The sequence below is a fragment of the Eriocheir sinensis genome, chromosome 13, assembly GCF_024679095.1.
Source record: "Eriocheir sinensis breed Jianghai 21 chromosome 13, ASM2467909v1, whole genome shotgun sequence".
NCBI classification, from domain to species: Eukaryota; Metazoa; Arthropoda; class Malacostraca; order Decapoda; family Varunidae; genus Eriocheir; species Eriocheir sinensis.
The window spans coordinates 18,937,110-18,956,279 of record NC_066521.1 but is presented as its reverse complement, the minus strand read 5'-3'; the positions used below and the strand labels follow the sequence as shown (position 1 = coordinate 18,956,279).

The 19,170-nt window shown below is 46.0% G+C and overlaps 1 protein-coding gene across 2 annotated transcripts in view; it reads right to left on the bottom strand.

Annotated features, from left to right (window-relative positions):
• Positions 1-644: 644 nt before the first annotated feature.
• LOC126998129 (uncharacterized protein DDB_G0271670-like) overlaps positions 645-19,170 on the bottom strand; it is a 20,830-nt gene continuing 2,304 nt past the window's right edge. The window contains exon 2 of one of the 2 annotated variants that reach the window (XM_050859537.1): positions 645-2,076. In XM_050859537.1, the coding sequence (XP_050715494.1) occupies positions 907-1,761 (855 nt within the window). In that variant the 5' untranslated portion in view covers positions 1,762-2,076 and the 3' untranslated portion in view covers positions 645-906. Of the gene's footprint in view, positions 2,229-19,170 lie in introns of both variants that reach the window. The other variant, XM_050859538.1, reaches the window with a different exon arrangement.

Genomic DNA, 19,170 nt, shown 5'->3' with positions numbered 1-19,170 from the left:
AGAGAGAGAGAGAGAGAGAGAGAAAACCCCTGAATGCAAGACTAAAGAAAAGATACATAGAAACAGAATGCAAATAACAGGGAAACAACAGGGACGGAGAAAGAGGGAAGGGGAGATAAGGGAAGGGAAGGAAGGGACGAGGGCAAGGGTACACTGTGAGGTGGTTACATACAATACCTGGGTAAAGAAGGGCCACAGGGAATTGAAAGGGAATAGAAAAGACAGTTGGATGGAGAGAGGGAAGGAAAAAAGGAAGTGGGTCAGGGAGAGAGGAGAGATGGATAGAGTGAGGGGAGGAGGAAATGAGAAAGAGTGGCTCGAGGGAGGAAAGAGAGAATAGGAAGGAAGGAAGGAAGGAAAGAAGGAAGGAAGGAAAAAGGTAGAAATGAAGGAAAAACGAAAATTGAAAGGTAGAAGGACTTAAGTGAGAGACGAATATGGTGTGGATAAACTAAGGAGAATGATTAAGAAAGGTGGATGCGCTAATGATGAAAAAAAAGATGAGAGGTGGATAGATAAAGACATGAATAGCTTAAGGAAAAAGAGAAAAAAACGAAAGGTGGATAAACTTGCGGGAAAGAAACTGAAGGAAAGATAAAAAGGATGAATGATGAATGAAGAGAAAAAGAAGAGAGGGATGGACTTAGAGGAAGACATAAAGCGATGAATGAACCAGAGTTATGAATGGGGTTTAGGAGGAAGAGAAAAAAAGGTGAATGATGAGGGTAGGCTTAAGGGAAGATAAGAAGAGATGAATGAATGAAAAGAAGAGTATAGTGAATGGGTCAAAGGAGGAAGAGAAAAGGAACTAATGAATGGGAGGAAGGATGGGGTGAAGGGGGGTGAAGGAGGAGGGTGGAGTGGGTGGATGGAGTGTATGGGAGGGAGATGAACTCTTCGTCTAACTCACCCTAAGAAGATGCTGTCGTGGGAGTGGGAGTGGAAGGCGGGGATCCTCAACTTCGGGAGTACGATGGTCTTTCCCTTCCGAGTCCTGACAGTGAAGGTGGAGGCGAAGTGCAGCTCGGGCGTCGGGTTGTGCGGGGACAGAATGGTGAGGCCGCGGCGTTCCGGAGGGCCCAGGAGCGGCGAGAGGCTGGATCCTGTTGGGGAGGAGCTGAGGTCGTGGAAGGACGGGACTTTGAGCTCCATGGAGGCGATGATTGAGTTGCGGTCGGCGGTTCGGGTTCGGGTCTTGGAGCGGGGACTATCGGGGCATCGGAAGGAGGTACCCACAAGCTTCGAGGACTCCGTGAACCTGAAGTTGGTGCTCTCGAAAGCCGTGGTGGTCTCCGGGATGCTGCTAAAGCCGTGGCTGAGGTTGCGATGGGTACCAGAGGCGGAGGAGGAGGCTTCATGGAGCTTATACTTGAAGACCTCCTGGTGCTTATGCTTCTCCTGGTTCTGCTGCGTCTTCCACCTTGGGCTCTCCGGCGTCCTCTCCCTCCTCAGTGCCTCCTGCGGCTCCGTGAACTTGACCGTGTGTCTGGGACTGGCGGAGGAAGAAGAAGAGGACCCCGTGGAGTAGTGGCGCCCCTTGCCTAGGATACTGACCGGCTCCTGCACGTGGGATGTCGAGGATGAGGTGAAGGATGTGGACGAGGATGAGGAGGTGTGGTAGACGACGTTGCTGGTCATGGTGTGACTTTGCAGCGCCTCTGACAGGACGGAGAGGTGGCCCCGGCCCCGCACCTCCCCGGGCTGAACCAGGGTGGGGAGGCAGGCGGCGCCCTCCTCCCCCTGCTCCCCCTGGGTCGCCATGGTGAGGGCAAAAGGGCGTGAGGTGTAGGGCTTGCTCGGACGGTCTATCTTTCCACCACTTCCACCACCGCCTCTCCTGCCGTTTCTGTCCACCCCTCCCCGACGCGTCCTTTTCCGGCTCTCCTGACGCGGCGGGGGCTTCAGGGACACCAAGGTACACCGCTGAGGGTTAAGGGTCAAGGGTGTGCGCGGGTTGACAACATTCCTAGGTCAACACTCCCCGTCCCGTCCCTTCCGTTCACACCACAATCTCACTCGCGTTAAACCGTCGACTCTTTTCACACTTTTAATTTACCTGAAAACACATTGAATCACCTGGAAACGATGGAGGAGCGTGAGTGAATGCGTTCTTTTCTCTCTCCACTCTCTCCACTCCACTTCGCAGCAACCCGAGCCACCGCCGCGGACGAGAGAACACTTTCGGACTCTCTACTCGCCTCTAATCTACCTGAAACGCATTGATTCACCTGCAAATGATGGAATAGAGTGAGTTAATACTTTTTATTTGTCTCTACTCTTTCTCTCTTTTGCTCTCTTCTCTTTGTAGCAACTTTCGAAAATCTGACTCTATTCACGCCTCTAATTTACCTGAAACCCACTCAGTCATTTGGAAACGATAGAATAGAGTGAGTTAATACTTTTTTTCTCTTCAATCCACTCTCTCCTCTTCTCTTTACTTCGTACCACCTGGACACGATAGAATAGAGTGAGTTAATACTTTTTTTCTCTTCAATCCACTCTGTCCACTTCTCTTCACTTCGTACGACTTGGACACGCTAGAATAGAGTGACCTAATACTTTTTTTTTTCTCTTCAATTCACTCTGTCCACTTCTCTTCACTTCGTACGACTTGGACACGATAGAATAGAGTGACCTAATACTTTTTTTTTTCTCTTCAATTCACTCTGTCCACTTCTCTTCACTTCGTAGCAGCCCAAGCCGATGCCAACACGGACGAGAGGACACTTTCGGAAATCGGATTAAGGATTCATTTTTGCGTCCGCCGTCCTCTCGAAGCTTGGGGTACTTGAGAAGCGAGTCACGAGCGCGGCGGGGAAGCGGCGGCGGCGAGGCGAGACGCGACATACGAGAACGGACGAGAACGAGGTTGTTGTATTCACAGACACGCTGATCCGCCCACTCTCTGTCCCTCTGTACACATAACTCCTCCCGACACACACACACACACACACACACACACACACACGCCTTTTATGACCCTCTACAGCGTTACTTGCGTGCGTTGCGTCACCGAGGAAAGGGAACGAAGCGTGTGACGGAAACAAAGGATGAAGAAGCCAAGATTAAAAACTTAAAAAACGACGGCTTACATACACACACACACACACACACACACACACACACACACACACACACACGCCTTTTATGACCCTCTACAGCGTTACTTGCGTGCGTTGCGTCACCGAGGGAAGGGAACGAGGCGTGTGACGGAAACGGCGGTTGAGGAAGCCAAGATTAAAAAAAAAAAAAAAAAAAAAAAACCGACGGCTTTTACACACACACACACACACACACACACACACACACACACACACACACACACACACACACACACAGTCAAACACGGTACACAGAGATGTTCCAAAATGATGTTATGGTCCGCACACAGGAAAACCGCATTTGCTAGGAGGCTCAGGAGGTAAAGGAGTGAATTAAATAGACAGGTCAATAGCCAATAGCCGCCCACACACCCTTAACCCCTCCTCCCTCCCTCCCTCTCACTCTCCTTCAAACAGAAAAAAAAAACGAAATTCAGATAACATACAGACAAGTGACACCTCTTCTTCTTCCCTCCCTCTCTCTTTTCTCCTTCATCCTTTTTCCCCCTCTCAGAAAAATACTCGAAATTTAAACAACATGCAAAACTAACTCACTCGATTATAAGACAGTTCAATATGCGCCCACTCGTCCTTCATCCCCACTCCCCTCACACTCCCTCCCTTCCTCCTTCCCTCTCCCTCCTTCTTCCCCTCTTAGTAAAACCCCCAAAATTAACATAGCATGCAAAAATCTAACTCCTTCGATTATAAGACAGTTCAATATGCGCCCACTCGTCCTTCAGCCCCACTCCCCTCACACTCCCTTCCTTCCTCCTTCCCTCTCCCTCCTTCTTCCCCTCTTAGTAAAACCCCAAATTAAGATAGCATGCAAAAATCTATTCCTTCGATTATAAGAGAGTTCAGTTGTCTCCCACTCATCCTTCAGCCCCACTCCCTTCCTCCTTCCCTCCCACTCCTTTTTCCCCTCTTAGTAAAACCCCAAATTAAGATAGCACGCAAAAATCTAACTCCTTTGATAAGAAAGTTCAGTTGTTGCCCACTCACTCCTCAACCGCACTCCCTCTCACACTCCCTTAATCTTCCCCTGCTCCTCCTCCTCCTTTACTCTCTTCCCCTCTAGAAAAAAAAAATTAGAGAGCATACAAAAACCTATCTCCTTCAAACACCCATTACCCCTTAAACCAAACTTCACTCTCCCTTAATCCCTCTCTTCCTCCCTCCCTTCCTCTCTCCCTCTCCTTCTTCATCCTCTTTCCCTCTCTCAGTAAACCCAGAAATTCAGACATGCAAAAAAAAATTAAGTCCTGTGCTTATTTTTTTTTAAATGTCTATCATGCCTCTCCACTTTACTCGCATATTCCTACATTCCTGCTTCTCTTACGTTTATATTCCCACATTCCTGCCTTCCCAGTACCCCTCCTGCCCTTGTTTCCACCCTTCTTTATCCTCTTCAGCTCCTTACTCTCACGGAAAAAGGGAATTCAAATAACTATACAAAAAACAATCTTATTCCCACATTCCTGCCTCACTAGTACCCCTCCTCTTCTTGTTCTCACCCTTCTTTATCCTCTTTATCTACTTACTCTCACGGAAAAAGGGAATTCAAATAAATATACAAAAAACAATCTTATTCCCACATTCCTGCCTCACTAGTACCCCTCCTCTTCTTGTTCTCACCCTTCTTTATCCTCTTTAGCTACGTACTCTCACGGAAATAGGGAATTCAAATAATTAAACAAAAACAATCTTATTACCACATTTCTGCTTTTTCTCCACCCCTCCATTTCCGCATCAATCCTCTCTATTCCTTTTCCACCCTCCACACTCACAGAAAACAGATACTCCAGATAATATGAAACTAAATCCACTATATTTCAACATTCCTGCTCTTTTTTCATATCCCTCTTTCGTATTTTCACTCCTTTTCATCCCTCTTTCTCTCTCTCACCCCTCTACAATAACAGAAAAAAAGATAGTTAAGATAATATGAAACTAAATCCACATCATTTCAACATTCCTACTTTTTCTTCATATCCTTCTTTCATATTTTCATTCCTTTCCATCTCCTTGTACCTCTCTCTTTCTCTCTCTCACCCCTCTACAATAACAGAAAAAAAGATAGTTAAGATAATATGAAACTAAATCCACATCATTTCAACATTCCTGCCTTTTCTTCATATCCCTCTTTCTTATTTTCACTCCTTTCCATCCCCTTTCCACCTCTCTCTTTCTCTCTCTCACCCTTCTACACTCACATAAAAAAGATAGTCAAGATAATATGAAACTATATCCACCTCATTTCAACATTCCTGCTTTTTCTTCATATCCCTCTTTCTTATTTTCACTCCTTTCCATCCCCTTGCACCTCTCTCTTTCTCTCTCTCTCCCTTTTACCCTCACAGCATAAGAATGGGAGGCAAGATACATAACTTCAAAAACTTCTATCTTCTTTCAACATTCCAGCTTTTTCTCCACAATTCCTATCCTTCTCAAACTTTTTCCTTTCCCCTTTATCTCACAGAATATGAAAAGGGAGTCTAGATAGCTATGGAAAATCTATCTTATTTCAACATTCTTACTTTTCCTTCACCCCTTTCTATTTCTCCTCCTCACCCCTTTCCATACCCTTTTCACTTCCCTCTCAACTCTCACAGTTAAGAGAAAAGGGAATTCAGATCAGTTCGTCCACATTTTCATCCCTTCTCAACCCTTTTCAATACCCGTTTAAACCTTCTACAGTCACTTCTCACAGAATAAAATAAAGGGAAATTCAGATCACCTTTTCAATACCCCTTTAAACCTTCTACAGTCACATCTCACAGAATAAAACAAAGGGAAATTCAGATCACCAATTCAGTACCCTTTTTAACCTTCTACAGTCACTTCTCACAGAATAAAACAAAGGGAAATTCAGATAAGTTCATCCACATTTCCATCCCTTCTCAACCCTTTTCAATACCCCTTTCCAACCTTCTACTGTCACTTCTCTCAGAATATTAAAAAAAGGAAATTCAGACCACCTCCAAAAACTAGAAAGCATGAAAATTCACCCTATCCTTCCTCCAGGTGGTTTTCGCTTCTCAATCTGGCCAGGTGAAGAGTGTAATTATTCTTCAATCCCTGTGACATTTTTCCGCCGTGTGTCAGAGGTCTCCGTCGGTGCGTTTGTGTCGTTCCCAGAGAGCCTGTGACCTTTCCTCTTCCTCCTCCTCCTCCTCCTCCTCTTCCTCCTCGCTCCCGGCTCATGCTGACTGCAGGGAAAATGTTCGAGCGGTCTGTCTGACTGAGTGAATGAGTGACTGGCTAATTGACTGACTGAATAAATGAATGACTGGTTGACTGACTGACTGACTGACTGGCCAATTGAAAAAATGACTGACTGACTACCTGACTGACTGACGGGCGAACTGGCTGGATACCTGACCGACTGACTGACTGGCCTACTGAAAAAATGACTGACTGACTACCTGACTGACTGACGAACTGACTAAAATGACTGAATGCCTGATTACATACCTACCTGCTCGCCTGCCTGACATACTAACTGATTACCCACCTACCTGCATGATTGACTGAGAGGCTGCCTGACTAACTGACTGGCTGATTTTTTTTACCTACTGACTAAAATGACTGACTCACTGACTGTCTGCCTGCCTGCCTGACATACTAACTGACTGACTAACTAGAGCATCCGACTGGCTGACCCCCCCCCCCCCCCACACACACACTCTCACACACACCACCTCGCATCGGCCGCGCCTGAAGGGGAAAGCATATTCGTGTTTATCTTTCCAACACAATAACAAGATTCGATTCTAGCGAGGCGCGAAGAAGGGGAGAAGAAGGCGCGACGCTGAGGCTGCCGGGAGATAAGGAGGGAGAAGAGGAGGAGAGGGGAGAAGGAGGGGAGAGAAGTGGGAAGGAGTGGAAGGAAACAGGATGAAAAGACCAGAGGAGGGAAAAAAGAGAGGCAGGGAGAGAGGAGGAAAGAGGAGGAAAGGGGAGAAGTGGGAAGGAATGGAAGGAAACAGGATGAGAAGACCAGAGGAGGGAAAAAAGAGGGATAGAGTGGGGAGGAAAGAAAGTTAGAGAGGAGAAGGAGAAGAAGGAGGAGGGAGTAAAGGGGGAGAAAGGGAAGGAAGAGAAGGAATACAGGATAAAAGAAGGAAAATAAGATGCAAGGAAGGAGAGGAGGAGAGAAGAGAAGGGGAGGGTAGGAGAGAAAGAGAGGGGAGGAAGGGAAGGAAGGAAAATAAGGAAACACAAGAAAGCTGATGAGAAGACAAGAGAATGGAGAAAAATGAGGCTCAAGGAAGGAGAGGAGGAGGAGGAGGAGGAGGAGGAGGAGGAGGAAGAGGGTAGAGAGGAATAGAGAAGGAGGGAAGAGGAAACAATGGGAAAGCGGATGAGGAAACCAAAAGAAGGGAAAAAAAGGAGGATGGAAGGAAGAACAGGAAGAGGAGAAGGAGGAGGAGGAGGGGAAAGAGGAGGGGGGTGATGGAACTGGACGAAAAAAAGAAAGAAAGCGGGAAGAGGAAGAGGAGGAAGAAGAGGAAGAGGAAGAGGAAGAGGAGGAGGAGGCTGGTCGGGTACGCCTCTAATGCTGTATTGATCTTCACTCCCCCCCTCCTTCCCCCTCCCTCCCCCCAACACACTGTCCTCTGTACGTGCTTTCCTCGCCGCCCCCCGTCCGTGCAATACACCTTTATATGGACCACGTGCCCCCCCCCCCCCCCTACCCCCCCTCCGCAACACTGCCAAGGACACCACGGACGCTTAACTTACCCTAATGCACTTAACGACCCTCCTCCCACGTACACCGGAGAGCTACGAACATCCGGCGCTGAGCTACTTCACGTACACTTACTCCCACGTACATTACCTGTCCGTGAATTCCACTAAGTACATATATGATACCCACTACTAAACTAAATCACGTTCGCTCACTTCCACGTACAATCCCCGTCCGTGATGCCTGCCAGGTGAGTTACGAACAGTCAACACTACCTCAGTCAAGTACACTTATACCCACGTACAGCCTCATGTCCTTAATGCCCCAAAGTACACACTAAACATACCCAACACTAGTTAAAATCACGTACACAGATACTCCCACGTACACTGCCAGTCCATGATTCCCAACAGGTAACAACGACTGCCCAACACCAGCTGACATCACGTACACTCCCTCCCACGCACACAGCTGACGTCCGTGATTCCAGCCAGGTGCCCGCTAATGAACTTAAGCCCCAGTAAACCGAATTACGTGACCACCTTTAACAGCCCAGGTACTCCACTATGGCGCTCGGGTTTAATTAAAGGCACGCGCAGGTGTGATATAACCTTTAAAGGGCCATGCATCACTAATCGTTTTTATATATATAGTAAAGGGAAGCAGCTCAAGGGTAAAAGAAAACAGAATCCAAAACAAAAATATCCGCTTAATCAGACCATGGGCAAGGTAACAGAAGGTAAGAAGGTAAGAAGAACGGCCATAGGTAAGGTGTGACAGGTAGCAACAGAAGGTAAGGAAGGAACGTAAGAAGGTCACACATAAGAACGGCCAAGGACAGGTTGCGACAAGGGGTAAGACATGAATAAGACATAAAAGAACATAAAAGGAGATACTCAGGTGTGCTATGAGACAGGTGAGAATGGGAACCAGGTAGAGAGATGGAATTATAACCTTTGACGTGGCAGAATGGAGTATAACATCAGACGGAAAAAGAGGAGGTGGAAGACGTTGGGAAAAGTCTCGTCATGTAAATGTTATGAAAAGAGGTGATGAAAAGATGATGATGAAGAGGAGGAGGAGGAGGAGGACGAATAAGGAGAGAAAGGAGGGATAGAAATGCCAGAATTGGATCATAAATAACCTAACACGCGTAGTCGACCACATTTAAACATTGGATGAAGATGATGATGATGATGATGATGATGTAAAGTGGCTATAAACGAACATACAGTCATACACGCGTAAACTCCAGGTGTGCGTGTGAGTGTGTGTGTGTGTGTGTGTGTGTGTGTGTGTGTGTGTGTGTGTGTGTGTGTGTGTGTGACTCAGCAAGGCGTTTTCCTCACACTTAACCACATTGCTTACCTGAGTCACCCCTCCTCCTCTTCTCCCTCCTCTTCCTCTTCCTCTTCTCTCCCTCCCTCTCCCTACCCTCTCATCCTTACTAATCCACCTTCATCCTTCACCTCCCTTAGCCCGCATGAATCTGGTACCCATAATACTCTCTCTCTCTCCCTCTCTCTCTCTCATCGCCTCTCCCCTCTCCCTGTTTTCATCTTTTTATCTGAATTTATCGCTTCCAGGAACTTTTTAACACATACACCTGTAATCTTCCGCCCACCTGTCCTCCTCCTTCTCCTCCTCTCTTCCTTTTCCTGCTCCCTCTCTTTTCATGTCTATCCCTTTCCTTCCCTTCCTTTCCTTTCTTTCTTTATTCTATCCTATCCTACTCTATTCTGTTCCTTACCTTACCTTCCTTCCTTATCCCTTCCCTTCCGTTTCCTTTATTTCTTATTTTATCCTGTCATATTCCTTCCCTTCTCTTCCTTTTCCTTTCCTTTTCTTTCCCTTCTTTTCCTTCCTTATCCCTTCCCTTCCTTTCCCTTACTATCTTTTCCATATCCTTTCCTTTCCTTTCTTTCTTAGTATGTCCCATCCTATCCTATTCCATCCCTTCTCTTCCCTTTCCTTTCTTTTTCTTTCCCTTCTCTTCCTTCCTTATCCTTTCCCTTCCTTTCTCTTACTTTCTTTTCCCTTTCCTTTCCTTTCTTTCTTATCATATCCCATCCTATCCTGTTCCTTCCCTTCTCTTCCCTTTCCTTTTTATCCCTTCCATTTTCTTCCCCTCACTTTCCTTTAATTCTTTCCTTCCCTCCTCACCTTAGCGCCGTAATAGGTAGGAAAAGGTAAATAGGGTGGGAGGCAGGTAAGGGAGGAGGGAAGGACACCTGTGGCTTAATGTCATCGAATGGAACTCTCTCTCCCTCCCTTCCTCTCTCTCCTCTCACCGTTACCGTCTTTCCTCCTTAAAGCCCTCCCTCTCCCCCTCTCTTCCTCCATCTCCTTCCTTAGTACCTCCCCTCCCCTCCCTCCCTTCTCTCCCTTCCTCTCCTTCATTTCCTACCTGTTCCCCTCCCCTGCACCTCCTCCTCCTCCTCCTTCTCCTTTCCCTATATTCCATTTTCTCAGGTAATCCCGCAGGTGAGTGAGTTAGTGTACTCTCCTAAATCTTTCCAAAATGATATATAAGGAAAGGTGAATAGCTTGTGCATCCAGGTATTGGGCGATTAGACGGAAAATGTTTAAGGGAAGTAGTGAAAATGGGGGAGATCTGATTATGACTGTGTGGTAATGGTGTGATGCTGTGTGTTGGGTAGACGAAAAAGAAAGAATAGTTTAGTGTTGTGTGTTTGGTAGACGAAAAAGAAAGAATAGTTTAGTGTTGTGTGTTTGGTAGACGAAATAAAAAAGAATAGTTTAGTGTTGTGTGTTTGGTAGACGAAATAAAAAGAATAGTTTAGTGTTGTGTGTTTGGTAGACGAAATAAAAAGAATAGTTTAGTGTTGTGTTTGGTAGACGAAATAAAAAAGAATAGTTTAGTGTTGTGTGTTTGGTAGACGAAATAAATAGAATAGTTTAATGTCCATGAATGATTAAACAGATGAACACATAGATAAGAGATATGTATAGACAGAATCAGATGGAAATACATACATAATTAAATAGAAAATGTTAATGGGGGTGAAAGGGATGATATGGTTGGGATTGTATGGTGTTGGTATAATATTGGTATGGTACTGGTATGGTTTTGGTATGTTGTTGGTATGGTATTGGTATGGTTAAGAGTGTGGTTTTGGTATGGTGTTGGTATGGTATTGGTATGGTTTTGGTATGGTATTGGTATGGTATTAGTATGGTATTGGTATGGTTTTGAATGGTATTGGTATGGTATTGATGGTGTTGGTATGGTATGGGTATGGTGTTGGTATGGTGATGGTATGGTATTGGTATAGTATTGGTATGGTATTGTATGGCATAAACTTGAAAAAAAAAAGATGATTGGCTTTGGTGTGGATGAATGAAGAGACAGACGAACATAAAAAGAGGGGGAGAGAGATAGACAGTGATGAAATTACACACACACACACACACACACACACACACACACACACACACACACACACACACAGCTACAGACAGAAAAGGATAGAGAAAAATACAAGGGATACACACAAAAAACAACAACTTACAAGCCTTTCAAAAATAGCTATCAAAACAAAGTAACGAGTTTTCAATAGACAATAAAAACGTCAAATATAGCCAGAAGCAAATACGCGCTAGCTCCCTTCCTTTTTCCTTCTTTTCCCTTTCCTTCATTTTCTTTTTTCCTCTTTTTTCTTTTCTATCCTTTTCTTTTCCTTTCCTTCTTCTCCTTATCTTTCATTTCCTCTCACTTCCTATTCCTTCCCTTCCCTTTCCATCCTTTCCCATTTTTTTCTTTTCCCTTTCCTATCCTTTCCTTTTTCTTTCCTTCTTATCCCTTCCCTTTCTTTTTCCTTCCCTTCCATTTCCTTCCTTTCCTCTCTTTTCCTTTCCTTTTCTTATCCTTTCCTTTTTCTTTCCTTCTTATCCCTTCTCTTCCATTTCCTATCCTTTCATATTCCTTATTTTCCCTTTCCTATCCTTTATCTCTCCTTTCGATCCCTATCCCATCCATTCCTTTTCCTTTACTTCATATTTCTTATCCCTTCCATTTACTTCTTTTCCCCTTTCATTCAAGTCCCGTTCTGTTCCTTTCCGATCTCATCTCTTCCCGTTCCCTTCCCGTCCGTTCCCTCCTCATCCTAACCTTCCCGTCCTGTTCCCTTCTGATCTCATCTCTTCCCGTTCCCTTCCCGTCCGTTCCCTCCTCATCCCAACCTTCCCGTCCTGTTCCCTTCTGATCTTCTCTCTTCCCGTTCCCTTCCCGTCCGTTCCCTCCTCATCCCAACCTTCCCATCCAGTTCCCTTCCGATCTCATCTCTTCCTGTTCCCTTCCCGTCCGTTCCTCCCAACCCCATCCCATCCCTTCCAATCCATTCGCCTCCTCTCCCTTCCCTCCCTTCCCAGCCTCAACACCCCGCAACACTCAACACAATAAGCGCAACACCACGTCCCGCAAGCCTCAATTAGCCACCAATTTCCCATCTTCACAATCTCCCTTATCACTCAGCGCCGCCAATAGGGAAAGAAAATGGGGTGTAGATGGAAAGAGGAGGAAGAGGAGGAGAAGGAAGAAAACATAGGAATACATAGGAAGAACAGGCACCAGAAGACCTATCGGTCTATGGCGAGGGTGTCTGTTTACTACCGCTACTATTATATAAGAACATAGAAACACAGGGAGACTGGAAGAGGACGAGTGGCCTACACAGGGCAGCCCCAGAATCCCCCCTAATACCCACGATGGGTGAGGTGTAGTTTCAGGGGCACAGGTGTATGTGTGAGGAGGAGGAGGAGGAGGAGGAAGAGGGGAAGGAAGAGGAGGAGGTAATGGCGTCGAGGGATACACAGGAAATCAAAGGAAAGGAGAGAGAGAGAGAGAGAGAGAGAGAGAGAGAGAGAGAGAGAGAGAGAGAGAGAGAGAGAGAGAGAGAGAGAGAGAGAGAGAGAGAGAGAGAGAGAGAGAGAGAGAGAGAGAGAGAGAGAGAGAGAGAGAGAGAGAGAGAGAGAGAGAGAGAGAGAGAGAGAGAGAGAGAGAGAGAGAGAGAGAACACAAAGGAACACAAAGGAAGAACAAACAACAGCAGACCTGCTGGTCCTTACGAGGTTGTTTGTGACAAGCTACACTAACTATCTAATCAAAGGTGGAAGATGAAGGACAGCAAAGGCGAAGAGAGAGAGAGAGAGAGAGAGAGAGAGAGAGAGAGAGAGAGAGAGAGAGAGAGAGAGAGAGAGAGAGAGAGAGAGAGAGAGAGAGAGAGAGAGATTAGTGAGGATTCTCTCAATTTTCAGAGTTACATAGGGACAAAATTACCTTACAGGACACGTATCAGAGAGAGAGAGAGAGAGAGAGAGAGAGAGAGAGAGAGAGAGAGAGAGAGAGAGAGAGAGAGAGAGAGAGAGAGAGAGAGAGAGAGAGAGAGAGAGAGAGAGAGAGAGAGAGAGAGAGAGAGAGAGAGAGAGAGAGAGAGAGAGAGAGAGAGAGAGAGAGAGAGAGAGAGAGAGAGAGAGAGAGAGAGAGAGAGAGAGAGAGAGAGAGAGAGAGGGGGGGGGGTAGCGCTGGCCTGAGACTGTTCATTGATTCTTTAAAGGTTCGCTCTCGACAAGGTTAGGACGGAGGGACTGCACGTTGGATGCCCGGAAGCCCGCAACAGGTAGACAGCGGTGTGTGTGTGTGTGTGTGTGTGTGTGTGTGTGTGTGTGTGTGTGTGTGTGTGTGTGTGTGTGTGTGTGTGTGTGTGTGTGTGTGTGTGTGTGTGAGTGTGTCGGTTTGTATCTGTCCAATTTGTCCTGTGTGTTCGTCTTCCTGTCTTTTCTGTTTGTGTGTGTGTTGTCTGTGTGTGTGTGTGTGTGTGTGTGTGTGTGTGTGTGTGTGTGTGTGTGTGTGTGTGTGTGTGTGTGTGTGTGTGTGTGTGTGTGTGTGTGTGTGTGATTATGTCCCTCTGTCTGTCTGTATGTTTCCTTTTATGTGTTTTTATGTGTCTGTTTGTCTGTTTTTCTGCCTGTTTGTCTGTCTATGTGTATGTGTGTTTGTTCATCTGTGTGTCTGCTTTTTTGTATGTTTGTGCGTCTGTATGTTCGCTTCTCCATGTGTCTATCTTTGTGTGTCCATGTGTGTGTGTGTGTGTGTGTGTGTGTGTGTGTGTGTGTGTGTGTGTGTGTGTGTGTGTGTGTGTGTGTGTGTGTGTGTGTGTTTGTGCAGGGACAGCCTCAGAACAAACAATTAGCACACGTCACCTGATGTTACAGTTCCCCAGGTGACTTCCATCGCCTCAGGTGTCAGGCGAGGGGTAGGCGGCACATCCCCTCCCTTCCCTCCACCCCCCTCTTGCACATCCCTCTCCTATTCTCTTTTTCCTTTCCCTTCCTCTTCCTGGACATGCCTCTTTCTTTATCCCCTTTTCCTCCTTCTTTCCTGTACTCTCCTTTTCCTTTCCCCTCTTCTTCATTCCCTCTCCTCCACATTTCTCTCCCTTCCCTCCATTCCCCGCCATCCAGCACATTGTTCCCTCTCTCTCCCCTTTCCTTTCCCTCCTTCCTTCGTGTGCTTCCCCCTTCCCTCTTCCCCCCTCCTATACATTCCTACTCCTTTCCTCCCTTTTTCTCCTCCCCCACTCTTTTCCTTTCCCTTTCTGCACATTCCTTCCCCTTTTCCCACTTTCTTCCTCCTCATTTCTGTACATTCCTTCCCCCTCTTCCCCCTCCTCCCCTTCCCCTCCCTTCCCTCTTCTGTCTGGCACACTCTGAACACCTCACACAAGTTCCCTTTCCCTCAGTGCCATCACCCTTGCCTTGTGCAGTGCCAGGCAAGCTTTTAGGCACTTACTAATATTTTCTGGCACTTGAGAGCAGATTATGGGGGAGAGAAGGGTGTGGGGTGAAGGGGAAGAAGGGGTGAATGAAGAGTGTTGAGAGGAGAGGAGGAAGAGGAATGGGGAGAGAAGGGAGGAGACAGAAGATGGGGGGGGGAGAGAGAGAGAGAGAGAGAGAGAGAGAGAGAGAGAGAGAGAGAGAGAGAGAGAGAGAGAGAGAGAGAGAGAGAGAGAGAGAGAGAGAGAGAGAGAGAGAGAGAGAGAGAGAGAGAGAGAGAGAGAGAGAGAGAGAGAGAGAGAGAGAGAGAGAGAAGGAGTGTCAGCTATAGGAGGAAAAGAGGAAAGAAGAATAGTGATAGGTGGTGAAGGGGAGGAGGAGGAAGGGAGAAGATGGAAGAGGGAGTTAGAGAGGGGGAGGAGAGGGAAGAAAAAGGAATAAAGAGGTGATGAGGGGGAGAAGGGAGAAGATGAAGGAGGAGGGAATTGATGAGGGGAAGAAGAGGGAGGTAAAGTGGAGGAATGACTTATGATGAGGGGATGGACCGGGAGAAGATGGAAAGAGAAGGGAGGTTGTATGGGGAAGGAGGAGGAGGAGGAGGAGGAGGAGGAGGAGGAGGAGGAGGAGAGGAATGATTGTGGGTGGTAAGTGATTAAGAAGAGGGGAGAAGATGAAGTAATAAGAGTGTGATGATGAGGACGAAGGGGAAGAGAAAGGGAAGAAGGGTGGAGATGAAGAGGAGGAGAAGGAGGAAGAAGAGGAGGAGGAGGAGGAGGAGACAATGACTAAGACGAAGGGAAATAGAAACAAGAAAAGAACAGTACGAAAAAAAAAATAAGGTTAAGAGGGGGAAGAGGGGAGAAGAGAGGAAATGGTTCAGAGAGGAAGTAGGAGAAAAAAAGAAGGAAAGGAGGTTAAGAGGGAAAACAGAAGAGAAGAAAAGATAGGCAATAAGAAGAGAAAAGACTGGCATGGTAGAACGAAAAAGGAGGAAAAGAGAAGAAGAAAAGAGGGTCAACAGAGAAAACAAAAGAGAAGAAAAAGAAGAAGAGAAGCTTAGAAGGAAAAAAGAAGATTAGGTTAAAACGGAAAACAGAAAAGAGAAGAAAAGAGGGTCAACAGAGAGAAGAAAAGAAGAAAAGAAGAAAATAAGGTTGAATGTGAAAAGAGAAAAAGAAAAGGTTACAAAGGGAAAACAGAAAAAAGAGAAGAAGGTAGGAAGACAAGGGGAAGATAAAGAAGAGGGAAAATAAAAACAAGGGGGGAGAGGAGACGAGGAGGAGGAGGCAACGAGGTCATTAAGCCTAAGAATTGGCGTTGAACTCAGAGGCAGCGACAGGCCGTGACACCCAGGCCTCAACCCCCCCCCCCCCTCCTCATGAGTGTCAGGAATGGGACCCATCACTCAGCGCATCGCTCACACCCTCGCCAAGCCAAACATATGTGACACAAGGAGAATGCCGAGTAGAGCGACACTGTGAGGGCTAAATATGAGGCGAGGGTTTGGTGTGTGTGTGTGTGTGTCACCCCGCCGACAGACAGACAGAGAGACAGACGGAAGGAAAACAGCGAGACGGATATAGACACCCAGAGATAAAGAGATAGAGACAGAGATACAGGCGAATGGATAAACAGTGACAGACAGAAGCTTAAGACACAAAGAGAGACAGACGGAGAGGAAACGGAAATAAAACAGGTAGATTTAAAGGGGAAAAAAATCCTAGACGGTTTGAAATAGAATCCCCTCCCCCAGAAAGACAGATATTAAGACTCAGAAAAATATACAGACAGAGACAGATCGAAAGGAAGTTGAGATGGAAAAAGACTAGACAGACAGACAGACAGATACAGATACTATAAAAGATACAAAAAAATGGCATATAGTGAAAGACAGAATCGAACAGATAAACAGAAAGAGATAGGATAGAATGCGATACAGACAGACAGACAGAGACAGACAGACAGACGCTCATGGATGATTCAACACGTCCTGAGGTAATATTGCGAAAGAATCACCGACACACACACACACACACACACACACACACACACACACACACACACACTAATGATGTATCGGATGTTAGATTTCAGAGATCCGCGGATTCGGATGTGTGTAAGCGGATGCAGATATCAGTTTCAACCAAACTGCGGATGCGGATGTCAGCTTCAAGCAAACTGAGGATGCGGATGCGGATGTCAGCTTCAACCAAACTGAGGATGCGGATGCGGATGTCAGCTTCAACCAAACTGAGGATGCGGATATCAAATTATGACATCCTCACGGATGCGGATGCAGATGTGTTCAGGCTTTTGGTAATTCACTACATACGACCAATTATTGCCATATGGTAGCTGCTTTTGTTGCACAATGCTGCATTTTGTAATTTTAAAGTTTTATTATTCATTCTCTCTCTCTCTGCCAGCCAGGCTGGTTCCCATCATACTTACGCAATATTACATGTAGTGCATACAGTACTATTACACAGTACATACATACATACTTATACAAACTTACATGATACCTACATACTTCATTGTCACTATGTAAAATTATCTCCCTCCTTCTGCCCTTCCGCAAAACTCTTGACACATCAGGTTGTGTAAATTTGAAAGGAAATGAATACAAGGTGTAACTTTAGTAGATATTTAGTATTATTTCATTTTCTTCAACTTTGTAAGCTCTGCACTCCGAGTCTGTGACTCTGTAATGTATAAAGTATATCCGCCACATCGTGTTTGTGTGTGGTGTGGATGCGGATATTTATTTCATCACAAATGCGGATGTGGATGCGGTTGTGAATGTTTAATTTATCAGAACTGCGGATGCGGATGTGAAAAAAATATGCAGATGTTCCGAGGATGCGGATGCGGACATCCGATACATGACTAACACACACACACACACACACACACACACACACACACACACGACCATGAAGGGTCCCTGCATTGTACTCCTTCAGCCCCCTTCCCCTCCCCCCCTTCTACCCCCTTCCCTTATGTGTTTGCAGCGCAGTTAAGAGAGAGTGTGACGATACATTGTGTGAGGGAGTGAGAGGGAGAATATATAACCCGCCCCCCCTTTCCCTCCCCTGATTTATTCACCCTGGGCCTCCTCCTGTGCCTGCCTCTCCACTCCCTCTACACTTGAGAACAGGGAGTGCAGTACCAGGTTGTATATTCATCCCCTGACTTCATGTCCTCTCCTCTCCCTTTGCTCTCTCTCTCTCTCTCTATGTTTTTTTTTTGTCTATATATCATTTATTTAATTTATTGTTGTTATTTTATTCTTGACGCCGTTTCTCGTTATTCATTTTGTCTCTTCTACATTTGCGTCACATAGTTCAATTCTTTCCTATTATTTAAACTAGTTCATCTTTTCCTTCTGTCTCATCTTCACTTCATGGTCCATTCCTTCCCTTATTCTTAAACCATTTCTCATTTTTCTTCTATTTCCCTTCTTTACCTTCCTCCCCTTTTCTTTTCTCATACCAAGTACTTCTTTTCGTTCTATCTGCCTTCCTATCCTTTCCTCTCCTCTCCTATTATCACCACTTCTCCTTTTCGTTCTATCTTCCTCTCTATCTTTTCTACTCCACTTTTCATTATATTTCTCATTCTCTATCGCCTCTCTTCTACTCTAATACCTACTTCTTTTCTCTCTCTACCTTCCGTCTATCTACTATCTTTTCCTCTCCTCTCTTCTCCTATCTTACCCTCTCCTCCTTCTCGCTCCCTCTGTCTATACTTAAAAATACATACCAAAGGACCATCACTCAACATTTAATTTATTCCTGTCCCTACTTAAGGCAGCTCCACCTCCTCCGCGCCCACTAATGCACCTGGAAATACCTTGATATCGCGTTATCCTTCCCACCTGCCTTCCCGGGATGATTCATTAAGGTGATATCAGGTAGGAATGGTGTATTTGTGTACCTGTGTTTGAGTGTGCGTGAGAGAGAAGATGAGAGAGGAGGAGGAGGAGGAGGAAGCGTTTGTGTACCTGTAGGTGTGTGTGAGAAAGAGAGGGAGAGACACAGAGAGAAACAGAGACTGAGGGGAGAGAAGGGAGGGTTGTGTATCTGTTTGGGTGTGAGAGAAATAGAGAGGAACAGACACAGAGAGAAACGGAGATTGAAGGGAGAGAAGGAAGGGTTGTATGTGTGAGAGAGAGAGATACATAGAGAAAGAGAGATAATGAAGAGAAGGAAGGATTTGTGTATCAATGTGTGTGGAAGAGAGAGGGAGAGGAAGAGAGAGTGAGGAAAGAGGAGGAAAAGACACACCATTTGCTCTTGGGGTGTAACAGAGAAAGATGTGTTTGTGTACCTGTATGCGAGAGAGTGAGAAAGTGAGAGAGTGAGGGAAGTGGAGGAAGGGCCGCATCATTTGCTTTCGGGGTGTAACAGGTAAAGGTGTGTTTGTGTACCTGTATGAGAGAGAGAGAGAGAGAGAGAGAGAGAGAGAGAGAGAGAGAGAGAGAGAGAGAGAGAGAGAGAGAGAGAGAGAGAGAGAGAGAGAGAGAGAGAGAGAGAGAGAGAGAGAGAGAGAGAGAGAGAGAGAGAGAGAGAGAGAGAG